Source organism: Daucus carota, chromosome 2 (assembly GCF_001625215.2).
Source record: "Daucus carota subsp. sativus chromosome 2, DH1 v3.0, whole genome shotgun sequence".
In the NCBI taxonomy this organism is placed as follows: domain Eukaryota; kingdom Viridiplantae; phylum Streptophyta; class Magnoliopsida; order Apiales; family Apiaceae; genus Daucus; species Daucus carota.
The window spans coordinates 45,990,441-46,004,865 of record NC_030382.2 but is presented as its reverse complement, the minus strand read 5'-3'; the positions used below and the strand labels follow the sequence as shown (position 1 = coordinate 46,004,865).

The following is a 14,425-nucleotide window of genomic DNA, read 5'->3' as shown; positions in this document are numbered from 1 at the left end:
ATAAAATGTCTTGAACTTCTGCTATGAACCTTTGACTTTACAAATCTGCATTTGTTTATTCTGAAGTCATAGCATATATCTATACCTTAAGTAGAGAAACCCCTGCAGAAACTTTATACTGAACAAATGGATATCGCTATACTGTTCCTCGTTCATTTTCTCTTAATTGCTGGCACCTACTCTGCAAATGATTGCCAAAGTTCTGCGTGCGACTACTATGGACTTCCTATTCGGTTTCCCTTCCAGCTGTCGCCTCAGCAACCTCAAAGCTGCGGTTATCCTGGCTTCAATGTTCATTGCAACAATCAGCGTAAGCCTGTTGTGAATCTCCCTTACTCCGGAGATTTCCTCATAAAAAGTATCAGCTACCGCAAACAGCTAGTAAAACTCCATGATCCGTACAAATGCCTTCCCAAAAGGCTTCTGGAGCTCAATCTCTCAGGTTCACCTTTCAAGGCTGCTTACTATCAGAACTATACCCTCCTCAGTTGTCCACTAGACTTCGACACGTCTCGTTTCACTACCATTGCTTGCCTCAGTAATTCAACAAGTAGAATTCTGGCTACTTCTTCAGTGAGTCTTGCCAACTCGCTGACAACGTGCAAGATCATTCGTAGTTCCCTGATACCAGTTTCGCGGCCTCCACAAGATAATGACGGTCTTTCATCTGATCTCAGCGACGATCTCTTGTTGAAATGGAGTATACCTAATTGTGATCAATGCGAAGAAAATGGAGGTATCTGCAACTTCAGAAATACTACAAGCGGACAGCCTACGTGTTCCCACCAATCTAAAACAGGTTTATTCATCTTTCTGATTCTTTAAAATGTTCTTTTAAGTTATTAATCTTTGAAGAACAATTCGAGGAATGATTGTTTCAGGGTCAAGATATTATTGTTGATAGTTAGGTTTGTAAAAGTCAGAGTTCCTGAGCACAAGTGACATGAACATCTGCATTAATATAATGAATTAATGTAATTGACTTGATTAAATATTGTTTGAGATCATGTACAGCTTTAGATTAACCAGCTTTAGGGATTTGATTAAGCATTAACAATCTCAACTTGACCGATAAGCTTTCAACAGCATAAAATTGATGAAATTTCTCCATCTTCAACAATCTCAAATCATTCTTACACGGTTTAAATTTTTAGGAAATTTCATTCCTCCTTGAGAGAGACTGGAATGGAATATACTAATGTAATAGTTCATTTTGTTGTCCCTTCAAATATTTTAAAATTGTCCCTGCTATCAGATTCATTATACTGCATTATAGAATTGACAGAGTGCTTTCATCTGTCTTATCTGTTTACTACGTATTCAATTATGATTATCTAGTAAGTGACCCGTTCTCCTAAAATTATCAGACATTGTGCAAGTCGAGACACAAAATGTTATACCGTCAAGGCTACAGTTACTCATACGAGTCTCGTTTTTTCAGGCGCCATCCATGTTTTCAGGATCATAGCATTGTGTGTTACGGTGCCTGCAATCGCGACCTCCATCATCATAGCCACGTTCATATGCTTCACAAGAGGACCAGATTTTAATCGTCAGGAAGCTGAATTAGCATTGCAGTCTGTGAACGAGTCACAAGGCCTTGATGAGAGCACAATTGAGTCGTATACTAAAGTTATCATAGGCGAGAGCCGGAGACTCCCTGCAGGGCCTAACGATATAACTTGTCCAATATGCTTGTCCGATTACCATGCCAACGAAACATTGAAGTGCATTCCTGAATGCCAGCATTGCTTCCATTCTGAGTGCATCGACGAATGGCTCAGAAGGAAGGGTACTTGTCCGGTTTGCAGGAATTCACCTTCGCCTGCTCGTGTTATTACTTAGGCTGCGTGGGGAGGAATGAATGGTAAATGGTAAGAGCCGCGGAGGCAATATAGAGGTTGTATCAACCGGAAAGGATTATATATCTTCTCCTAAAATGGCTTGCAATGTATATTCACCAACATACACCAAAATTTACAAATTGATGTCATACATATATATAATGAAAGTTAAACACCATTCTTGAACTTTTTGATATTGCAAGTTTATAACAATGTCTAACAAGTGGAAAAAAAAATCCTCAGAAACAAATTTGCTGCGACTTGAGTGATGATCTTCACCAAATATCAAACTACACTACCTCATAGTGCAATAGTTTACATCATCTCTAATTGTAAAGGAGATAAATAGTAAAAGAACTAAACACTTCAGTTCCTTCTTTTACCTTTTATTGTACATCGAGGTTTACCCTATCCTATCTGCTTCAAAGAAATGGATAGAACTCATCCAAACTAACTATGACTTCTCTTCGTCAGATTGTGCTGGTGGGCCAGGGTCAACGAAGAACTCCTCTAAAGATTCAAATTCAAGTAAGATGTCAGTTTAGAGTGTTCCACAAAGAAGCATCAAGGCATGGAATGAAAATAATAATTTCATCATTTTGACAGCAACATAATAGGAAGCTAAAGAGTGTCTGCAGCAGCCAGTAGTTGCACCAGCAGAAAGTCCAATAAGTATTCAATTAAATAGAAGGATTTTATTGAAAAGGAGACGTATTCAGCATATTTCTGTTAAAGAAGTGTTCTTCAACTGTAACTAAATCTTTTAATAACCCCCTGCCACTTTGTTGAATAGGAATAAGTTTTCAACATTTTTCTGCTAAAGAAGCTTTCTCTAACTGTAAATGGACCTTAAAATAGAAAATAACAACCCCCCCCCCCCCTCCAACAACAAAAAAAAACCAATGGCATATCACAAATTTATATACAGTCAATTGCTCACTACACATAGGGAAAGACGATTCGGCTTACCTATGTCATCTTGCTCGGGAGAATCAAGCAATATATCTGAATCAGATGGTAAGAAAGGGGACCCCGGATAATTTCCAAGTGCTCCTAGATCTGCCACATGTAATGCTCACAAATTACAAGCGATTACATTGAAATAAGTAAAATACACTTAATAAAAAAACAGTGTGTATCTTGGTGCCTTTATGATGCAGAAGAACTTGTATGGGTAATTTAAAATTTTGTGCGAAAGCAATTATAGGGCCTATCTCCAAGGTCATGCTGTGGGGTGTAAAATTAGAATCTGGACCAAGTGCATTTGTGAGCAGACAACCATTTAATTTAGTCCTGATTGTCTCCTAAGAGTAGGTAAGAGTTTGGAATGTGTCACAGTAATATAGTCAAGGAAGCAATTAGGTCAAACAAAATGATAATCAATTCTCTTGGAAGCATAAAAGTGATGGGAGGAAATAGTTGATTCACAAATTACCTCCTAAATTTGACAAATCTGCTGTTAGGTCCGAAAGGCTAAAACTCCAAGGAATCTGAGCCAAAGATCTTAGCGAGTCCCTAGAATTTCCTGCTCCATTATCTTGTGCAAGTTGCAATCCTACTGAACTTGCCACGTCAGACGTAAATGCCGTATCAAGTGCTGATGTATCTACTCCCATTCCTGGTATTTCAGAAGCTGTGAAGGGAAAATGCCCACTGGATGCTACAGAAGTTGGACTTACAGCCATCTCTGACATGGATGACATGGCACTCCCAGGTGGAATCCCTGGCGTCATATCAGCAGTACTGTTGTCCATTACCATGCTTCAATATAAAGGAAGAAACAAAAATTAGTACATGTTCTTGTACAACATGTTTAACAATATAATGTGCTTTTTCTTGTAGTCAATTACATATGGTCACTGACAAGTAACAACGTATAAGTCATTGGGTCTCTAAGACTAACTCTATCACCTACTAAACCATCACTTCCTCAATATAATTTGTCATATAAGATTTCTACTTCTGCTAATATTGACATGCACATATAGAGAATGATATTAGTTTTAATATTCATGGAAATTCAGAGATATGCTCATTAAACAAAAACATTAATCAAAACTTTCTAAGTAACCTTTAGAATGATCTATAAAATTAAGCTACAATGTAATAGTAGTATCAGGATAGTACTCAATCTACTTTAGATTCCGAATATGTCATTGTAATAGAGGATTGATGATATAACAAGAGGAAAGTCGGTAAGTAGTATTTCACTTGAGTTCTAAAACCAACATAAAACCTTATATCTTATGTCCTGCACACTGTAATAGCGAAGCAATAAATGTTACACCAGATTGATTAGATATGTGTGGTTCCATAAATGGCCATATTCTAGTAGTCACATAAGATTGATAGGATATTTAAATTATAAATGCATGATATGCATCCATGATTTTATTAGTAAAACTAAATAGAAAACAAAATGATAAAAGGGCACTCACTCGTTGCCAGAATTCATCCGCATCGGATGGAAGTTTCCAGGTGCAGGTACCCCATTGACCACATGACAGGTAGACATTCCCATTGAGTCAAGATGAGGCTGGCCTGTAGCAGGAACTGGATGTTGCTGTAGAACGGGGTATCCCATGGGCAAATTGTTGACTGTACTGAAAATAAGTGACAAATTGAGTAAAAGGTAGTGGTATTGCATATCATAAAGGTCATCTAATAACATTAACAGTTCTAACTACAGTCAAAAAACATCTACCAAAAGAAAAATGCAACCCTGCCAACCCAAACGGAAGAGAAGAAAATTTTCGCAGAACTTGAATTCAGCCTTTCAATGAAAACCCATATGCATATCATCAACTATCACAAAAAGGAACTGGATGCACTACAGAAGTTTATGTTAGGAGTCCAGTTAATGACTAAAGCTTCAGTAATCATAGGATAATCCCCATCCATCATAATTAACAGGATTATAGGATCCAAATCCAAAATGAAAAGAAATGTTGGACGTAAGCCTGCAAGAGATTCTGCCAAGCACAGTATATTCAAATCTCATAGATATATGTAAATCCTTAAAAAATATTGTCTACTACGAAGAAATCAGATGGACATATCTATGTATAAATATTTATGACTTATCTATTTAGGGTAAAGTGTCTGGTTACAGCATCAAGTATCTGATTTAGATCACATCCCCACCCATGTTGTGTCATTGTTATGGGAGCTTAGGCGTGCTTCAAAGTTAACTAGAATTAGAAATTTCTAATTTCGTTTATCATTTGTCATTGCTGTTAAATAACAGTTTAGTCACTTTAACATAGCTTCTTAATTCTCCTCCTATATATAGGAGCTTGTAATTCAATTAGTGATATATGAAAATTAATACAAAAATTCTGTTTTCTCTCCCTTTATTCTCTCTCAAGTTCTCTTTCACATCTCTCAAATAATTCTATTCCTTCTCCATTCATATTCTTCCATTGATAACATATTGCAGATATTTTATGTCCTGCAACAGTCATGTCCAACATGGGCATGATAGCAAGAACAAAGACTCCAGGTAACAAAGGGATTCTCATAGTGACAAAATTATAATGAAGTTAAGTTGACTCAATATAGGCTAAAAGTATGTATACAGACAAGTCTGACCTAACAACGTCAATAAAATTGAGACTAAAAGTCAAATAGGCTAAAAACGTTAAAACTAGAAATATAAGATGATATAGATATCATGTCCATAATTTTCTCCTAGCCTCAACCACAAAAGAGAAGCGGTGCAAATTAAAGCAGGAGCTGATAAACATTCATTTTAAAAAGATTCTCATGACCAATGACAATATGGAGTAAGCTTTTACCTGGCATGGGATGAATACCGTTCTGTATTGGAGCCATTGGAACTTGGGGTGGAACAGGATTGTATTTCATCAGATTATATTGATGCTCCAGTAAATGGTTGAACACGATAATCTGTTTCTTCAATTTAAGCCTGATATAATAAGCTCTGAAAAAGTCGGCATTTTCTTCTTCCAACTTCTGCCATACTTTGTTGCAAAACAAGATAATATGATTAGCTATAAAGTGCTGTGCAGGTAATATGTTATTAAAGGCTTGTGAAAATGACTAAAAGAAACTACACATAAACTCTACTTCTACTTATCAAAGTATGTATATAGAAGAAGGACCAAATGACCAATACATTCGATAACAAAGAAAAGGAGAGAGAGAAAGATATGCACTTGTGACTTGTAAGGGAATTGCTCTACTTAAAACCACTAAAAGGGGAGAACTAACCATATGAAAAATACAAATATCAAAAGATATGATGATATTGATTAGCATAGCAAAAGAACTTCTTTACATTTCAAAAATCCATACCCAGAGTCGTAAATCCAGGGTCTATCCTAGCGCGATTCAATAGTGTTTTTACCACCTCTTCTCGGTTCATATATAACTGCAGACAACGTTCGATCAAATTCTGAACCTACAACAAAATACCACAAATGGTTAGATAAGATCTACTGACCTAAGCCACCTGATCATATGTAATATGAGTGCTCTGTGAGTGAACAACATAGTCTTACAAGTTCGATATCCTCACGAGAGACTCTTCTGTTGTCATTACTCGATATTGATACGGAGCCAGAATCAGCTACAGGAGCCTCCACTGCATTATTCTGCTGGTCGCTTTGAGAATCATGTGAAACATGAGTTGTGTGTTGTATCTCTGATGTGTTATGTGAATCCTGCATAACTTTTATGCAGTCAGCATTCAACAAGATAAGCTGGAGGATTAGGGAGATCAACATTTCGAACACATTTATATGACAGGCTAAGTTCCTTCATAGCTTGTTCATCTTGTTCTACACAACCAGAATTACTTTCATTTCTCAATTTCTTTGAAGCTCTTTCATCTAAAGTTATTTGTTCTACACAACAAGAACTAATTTCATTTCTCAAGCAATTAAAGGATACAATAAACTTTAGATAATACATAGATAGTTCTATTGTTGGATGTGATACATACAAACACAAGTATTTTTATAGAGACATCAGATGCATAGACATCGACAAAATATTATGAACTGAAGGAGATTAAGCTATAAGAATACATACGTTCTTCATTTCAGCTAAGTGCAAGCAGACATATCTCCCTCAACCCTGGTATATTACAGCTACAGTAAAAAGGTAGTTTTCGTGCAGTTCAAATGTTTGTTTGCGTTATTGCCTAAACTTAAGGTATTTTACCTGCAAAAAAAGATTGCATCAGAATTCAGAATTGTTGAAACTTAAAACTATGAAACACCTACCTATTTAGACTAACAGAGAGTCAGAGACTATAGAATTGAATTAAAAGGAATGCGAGATGAAACGAACATGTTTAAAGTCTGTGACACTGATACACTCTGACATTTATTGGCAGACTGTATTCGAAGATAAAAATAAATTTTTTCTTCAAATGGCTGCAAGACATACAAGTATAAAACATACCTTGAATTCCTATCTACTATCCCACACTCCCACCTAACAAAATGAAATTCCTAACCTCGAAATTCCTCAAGTCAATATATATGCACCCAACCAGAAATTTTCATTTCCTAATCCTAACTGATTCACAATTTAAACTTAAAAACTGGAATTCATCACCACAAAAGTTGTAACTTTGAATCGCAACATTAGTACAGGAGATTTTATCTTTAAGTAACACTAAGCAAGATTAAAGTACAAGATAATATACAGACAGCACACCATAATACAAGAAATTTAGTCATCATTCTGCAACCATAACAAATTATCCCCGAAATCTACAAATCTAACTTGTTCTTGAATTCTACAATGGCTAGCTTAAATAACAGGCTACAAGCATGTAAATCTGTCAACCTAATAACAAGATCTGGTTCAAAAATGTCAACATACCCATATAAAGATTTCTAACAAAATGACAAAATTAATATCAAAGGACAGATAAAAATTTGTACTCATATAATTATACCTCATACACTTGTTAAAAACTCCAAGATTCAATTGTTTCGACAAATTTAGAGGCCAACAGTGAGGAGCTTGAGTTGAACAACAGCTACAGAAAAAAAACTATCTTTGCTAGATTTAAACTACAAGTAAACAAGAAGCTGATGTTTCTTGAATTTTCTTGTTATGGGTTTTTCAAGGAAATTAAACAAGCTTGAGGGGCATTAATGGGATTGTTGTAAATTAAAATATTTGTAAAATTTATGGTTAAACTGAAAAAACAGAAAATAATATAATTTTGAGGTAAAACTATAAAAAGTTGTGAACTTGAAAAGATTTAAGGGTTTGTGGGAGTAAAATGGGTTGAAGATGAGCTTACAAGAAGAAGAAGCTTATTCATTTTGAAAATAGAAAGATATAATAGATTGAGAACTGGCAAGAAGAAAGAACAAGATAGTGGTGTAAGAGAGAGAGAGCGTAAAAGTGAGTGAGAATGAATTTTGGAAAGAGAAAATAAAAAATCTTATCAAACAGAGCATTTGCGTTTTTTGGTTCATATTCATGCCAATTGAGAAACCGCGCCTTGCGGCTGCCTATAAAAATTATATTAATAAATCAATATTAATATTTGTATAATAAAATAATTTTGTGATGTTTATAAAATGTATATTAATGTTTCAAAATTTATATTTGTAGGATAAAATAAATTTATATTATAAAATCTTGATGTAATACCAATACATTTATACTAATATATTTTTATAATAAATTTATATTATAAAAATTTATATTTGTAATATAAAATAAATTTATAGTATTGGGTGTAATAGTAGTTTTTATTGTTAAATATGAGATAGTAAGGGAAGATAGTGGCTGTAATGATGAGAAAAACTTACTATTTATAGTACCGTATAGAAATGAGAGTGATATCCCAAAATAGTAACTGTAAAGAAATGAGAGTGACAAAGGGTCAAAGGGAGTATAAAATTGCAAAATTGGTTATAATTCATGATGAAAAAATGAAAATAAATGTATACACGTAATTAATAAATTAAAGCACGACGAATCTTAATTTTATTTGTGTGTGTTTTTTTAAGTAATCATGTTCTTACATTATCACCTTTCTCCAATTTTTTTGCATTGATTGTGCACAAAAACATCTATCTTAAATCCGTGAGATAGCGGTCCATAACTACCCTTGCTTGTAAGGACTTTTATTTTTTAATATTGTATAAACAGCCTTAAAGTTGCTTGAACGGAGCAAACAGATTATGCATGAATAATTTTTTCTCGTATACAAAGTAAATCATATAAAAATTAACAACAACAGACATGTGCGATGAATAAAACAAATATTATAAAAGAATAACCAACAAACATACATCACTAATAGTTAATTTATTGATATCATCCATCAATAACTATCTTTACTTGCAACAACCTTTATTTTTTTAATACCGTATAAACAACCTTCACTCATCGTTGCAGAAAAACGGCACCACCGAGTTAGAAATCTTTTATTTTTATAATACCGTATAAACAGTCTTCACTTATCGTTGCAGAAGAACGACACCACCAAGTTAGAAATCGAGCAAGAGAACTATCACCAGAAAGAGATAGAGAGGAGGTTGTGTTCAGATGATCCAAAACCCTACAACATATAGGGGTATTCGAGTTAGAAATCGAGCAAGAGAACTATCACCAGAAAGAGATAGAGAGGAGGATTTATAGGTGCAGAGAGACTTGTGTGCTACTCTTTCCCATAATCAGATAATCTGAAACAAAATCAAATTAAAACTTTCAAGTTACTATATTCCATAAATAATCTGAAACAAAATCAGATTCTGAAACTTGCTTTCAATATATCCGAAACTAAAAAGGGTAGTTCTAATTTTTGATATTTTTCATCCAAAAATTCTGGAAAATTAGAAAAATAGAACGGAGCGATGTGAGAGGCGTCACCTACACGCCCCTCGCTTCTCCTTTATATAAGTAAGAGAGACTTGTGTGATACTCTTTCCCATAATTAAATAATTTGAAACAAAATCAGATTAAAATCTTCAAGCTACTATATTCCATAAATAATCTGAAATAAAATCAGATTCTGAAACTTGCTTCTAATATATCCGAAACTAAAAAAGGTTATTCTAAATTTTGATATTTTTCATCCAAAAATTTCAGAAAATTAGAAAAATAGAACAAGGAAATCATGAATGAAATTATAACTTTTTAATGAAATGTATTGAGCAACTAAATTATTTAATATTTAAATTAATGATATACCAAGAACAAATACCATAAAATCATTATTAAGTGATAAAATAATGATATTAATTCGACTTTACAAATACATATATAAATTTTACAAACTAACAAATTAAGTTTTAGAAAAATGGATTTCATCATGGTTTACAAGTTAAAATGCATCAGTGTGCTTTAAGGCAAACCCAACAGTGATCCAAAGATCCGAATTTGAGGCAGATTACCCTAAATTCTTCTCCAGCAGTGATCCAAAAAGTGATCCAAATTTGGATCAGTGAACAGCAGTGATCCAATTTGGATCACTACTGTTCACTCATCCAAATTTGGATCACCTAATAATTTTGTTGTTTTTATATCTTTCGTTTATCAGACTTAAAATTAATTTGTGATTATTAATATTTAATTAATAATAGTTAATAATTAATAATTTATAAAATTAATGTTTCAGTAAAAACTTAGAATAATAGGAAAGCAAATTTCATTGAAATTACAAAAAAGAGTACATTACATGTATAAAATAAAAAGTACACGAAATGCATAAAATAAAATTACAATACCGGGAAATGACTGGAAAACAGTACAATAAATATAAATTTTGATTTAGTCGAACAGATTATTTCCAATTGCTCTAAGATAATCAAAATATTGTCCGTAACTATTCATATCATTTGGAAATCCTCGAGTTTCATCTTCGTTTCCTTGATTTTGAGATACTTTGATTGATGTCAAAAAAATAATTAAATTAATTAATTAATTATAATATAGGTAGTTAATAATGATTAAAAATTAGATTTAAGATTATATAGGTTAATATAAAATTTATATAATATAATATACAAAAAATAATTTGGATCAGAATTTGGATCACGCTGTTGGAATTGGTCAAAAAATTGGATTAGAATTTGGATCAATTGGTGATCTAAATTTGAATTTTTGGATCACAACTGCCGGGATGGCCTTAAACTATCTATCACCACTTTTACTGATCCAAAACTACTACTTTGGTTGAAATCACAAGGGCATTTCTTCTTCTTTTTGGGGCAGAATGGCAGATAATTAGTGTGACATTTCACCAGACCCGCACGTCTCTGCAAAAGAGAAATAAATTATTGAGAGATGCCGGATCAAATCACTTATTTTTGAATGTGTATATAAAAGAAATAGTCATGAGAGCACATCACTTAGACATAAAAATTAAGAAAATTTCGGAGACTCGGACCATTTTTGTCTCCTCAATTAAGAATGTTGAGAGAGTTTTGGCTGAAATAAAAATGATAGTGTCAAATTATCTTAATATAATAAATGTATGTCATTCCCACATTATTTTATCTAAAATTTTATCAATTTGTGTTTTGACAAAATAATATCTTAAATTAAATTGGTGTATTAGTTCCGCCGACTATTATGAGATACATAAAATACATATTACTTCGGCTGTCCTCCTCTCTTTTTTTCATCACTCGATACTCATTTTAAAGCGCATATAAAATATAGTTTCTAATTTTTTTGAAAATTAAATTCCCGTATAAAAATTTAGATAGTAAATTTTTATTGATCCCCGTCCCCGACGGAGGAGCATTAAAATGTGCATAGAGAGGCAATACCAGACACGACCCGAATCCGCAACCCGACACGAATCCGCAACCCGATTTACTGAGACAAAACCCGAAGTGACTCGAAAATCACCCGATTAATCTGAAATAGACCCGAAATTAGAATTTCATTTCTAAAACCTTCAATTTTCAATTCTATTCAATTTTAAGTGATTTTAACTTGACCCGAAATCGTCCCGATTGCTGGTACAAACACGACCAGTCACCGCAAAACTTATTGCAAAATTCATATTTTGATATTTAGGACCTCCTGGGACCTAAAATAATTACAAAAACACTGAAAATTGGAGTGTAATACTATTTGCAAGCTTGTAACGGTTGTTTGGTAAAAAAATGTTTGAAAAGGACACTTAAATGGAGCCACAAGTTGGTGTTTGTTGTTTACTCAGCCCGTGGTCTCCACATGCAATTCGATTAACCCCTCTACTGTTTTATTAATAAAGTATAATATATGCATGCTTATATTGGTATGCACGTATAACCGTAGCAAATAATGTTGTTTTTTCGGGGTCTGTGATCAATACAGGTCCTACGAGGCTACGACCATATCTTTGAGAATTGAGATATCTCACTATTTGCTATTATTATATTAAACTACTAATTTTTAGTCATCTGGACCCTAGCTGATGGTAATCTGTTCCGAAAAATGTTTTTAAGTTATAAAGAAAATATAAATTTATAATCAAGAAAAGTTAAATATATTTTTATACATATTTTTTTTTTTTTTGCCAGAATTTTTATACATATTTTAAATCATGAGGAAAATAAAATTGGGACGATGAAAAGGCTGTCCATATCAAGAAAGAAAGATTAACAATAAGTAGAAGAGGTCTTTAAAAAAAAGGAAACAATAAGTTGGTGAGGTGAGAGCACGATTGGATAGCCCAAGTGGTGGGCTTATCCTCTGTTGTCCCGGGACACCCGGGTTCGACTCTGGCTCACCCCGAGATTTATTAGAACAGATACTAATTTGTAAGGCGTATAAGCCTGCATCGTCAAAAAAAGTTGGTGAGGTGACACTTCATTTTATACTTTAATTATTGTAAAAGTTGTAGCACGACACTGCCCTCGGAGCGGATGATTCGGTACTCTCATCTCTTCATAATTTTTACATTGTTTAACAAGCATTTTAAAATATATATAAATATGATTTTATATTTTTTTTGAATTCTTCTATTATATAAAAGTTTAGAAGATAGATATTTATTTAAAACAACAATTACAATAATATATTAAATTATATTTTATAAAGTATGCAAGTCCCGTCCCCAACATAATCATTGCGGGGACGGAAGGAGTGGTAGGAGGCTAGTAGCTTTACTTACGTCAGTGTGATGTCATTAAACGGTACTCCTTTGTTCTGCATACGTGTCGGACTGCCAGTGACAAAGCTCGTCTCAACTATTTTACGCCCTCTTGAAATAATCATGTATTCTTTCTAAGTATATCTGGTGTTATGAAATTCCCGATTAGTCGATTGATTTCCAATTATTTCTATAAATTAATTCACTGATTTGTTTGAAATCTGATTAATTTTATGAAAATTTATTAAAATAAAAATATTATATTACTTAAATACGAACAATTATAAAATTTATGATATAGTATATAGTATATTGTATTTGTTAATAAATAATTAATATAATAATAACTAAATATTAGATAATTTTTAATATTAAAATACATCCGATTTTCATTCCGATTAATCCTAAATCGTTAATTCAACCGATCTGATGAGGTCCGATTTTCAAACATAGAGTGTATCTAATATTTCATTGTAAAGGAGAAAAATACCTATTAAAAATGTAAGTAAAAATCAAAACAAAAATCTTTTTTCCCGGAAAATGGGAAATAAACCAAAAATACAGCTTGAGTAAGCCAATTTAATGTTTGTGCATAACACAAATTAGCGGGGAGAAAATATTAAATTAAATATTAATATACGACAGAGAGAAACAAAAGTATTAATTAACTAGTTTGTAATTACGTAAGTAAGATAAGAGCAACTTTTTTTTTTTTGACAAAATGCAAATTCACTCCATTAAATTAAAACAAGTCTAGTCGGGACAGATCCCCAACTGACAATGCAATCAGGTTAATAAACAATAAAATGAGCTAAACAAATAGCCGCATTGTTTCCAGACTGCTTAACACAATGAATCCAATGATTCTTGAAACTGAAAATGAATACAAAAGATTCTCGAGTAATCCAGCCTACATCAATCCCGAAAATGGTAGCTTCACAATTGACCTTCACAATAGTTCCATGGCTGTTTCGGTGTTCAGGCGACTCAGTTGTAAAAACTAAGCAATGAGGAACAAGAATCCTCGAATAATGAACAACTATCATTTGTGAAAAGTGAGCACATGCGATCACCACCGTTCCAAGTATACCCCAGCTATCTACATGCCGGGAGCCAGCTATAGACATGCCGAAAGTATTAATGATGCGATAAACCAGATCTCCCAAAACTCCATTCCAATCATTCTCATTGATAACGCAGGAAGACATAACAAACCACAAATATAACACCCAAAAATTGGGTACTAATCAACACACGCCAAAAGGCGAGACAGAAAAACACAATCGGACCTTTGATTTCAAAAGATCTGATTTATTCAGAAAACAATCAAGTCCACGCTCAAATCCGAAACAAATCTGAAAATAAAACTCGATTGAAATCTTCGAGATTTAAGCAACACTCGATTTTATTGAAAAACAAAAAACTGGTAAATAATGGAGAAGATGTAGGGTTCATGTCACAGCGGCACGGGCATGCCAGACTGGGCATGCCCTAG

General features: G+C 33.3%; 2 protein-coding genes across 3 annotated transcripts; one reads left to right on the top strand and one right to left on the bottom strand.

Annotated features, from left to right (window-relative positions):
* The first annotated feature begins 48 nt into the window (after positions 1 to 48).
* LOC108209840 (putative RING-H2 finger protein ATL21A) lies at positions 49 to 2,022 on the top strand. Its single transcript, XM_017380987.2, has 2 exons — positions 49 to 799; positions 1,442 to 2,022. Exons 1-2 carry the CDS (start codon positions 127 to 129, stop codon positions 1,843 to 1,845), a joined length of 1,077 nt encoding a protein of 358 aa, XP_017236476.1. The 5' UTR covers positions 49 to 126; the 3' UTR covers positions 1,846 to 2,022.
* LOC108209839 (uncharacterized) lies at positions 2,007 to 8,273 on the bottom strand. Of its 2 annotated transcripts, none has more exons than XM_017380985.2 (9): positions 7,777 to 8,273; positions 6,900 to 7,031; positions 6,368 to 6,529; positions 6,162 to 6,267; positions 5,642 to 5,827; positions 4,283 to 4,442; positions 3,280 to 3,605; positions 2,814 to 2,903; positions 2,007 to 2,354 (listed from the first exon to the last, which is right to left on the bottom strand). In XM_017380985.2, exons 2-9 carry the CDS (start codon positions 6,906 to 6,908, stop codon positions 2,299 to 2,301), a joined length of 1,095 nt encoding a protein of 364 aa, XP_017236474.1. In that variant the 5' UTR covers positions 6,909 to 7,031; positions 7,777 to 8,273; the 3' UTR covers positions 2,007 to 2,298. The 2 variants fall into 2 exon arrangements, with proteins under 2 accessions (XP_017236474.1, XP_017236475.1); XM_017380986.2 differs by having other exon boundaries at positions 6,368 to 6,537; positions 7,777 to 8,262.
* Positions 8,274 to 14,425: the final 6,152 nt, after the last annotated feature.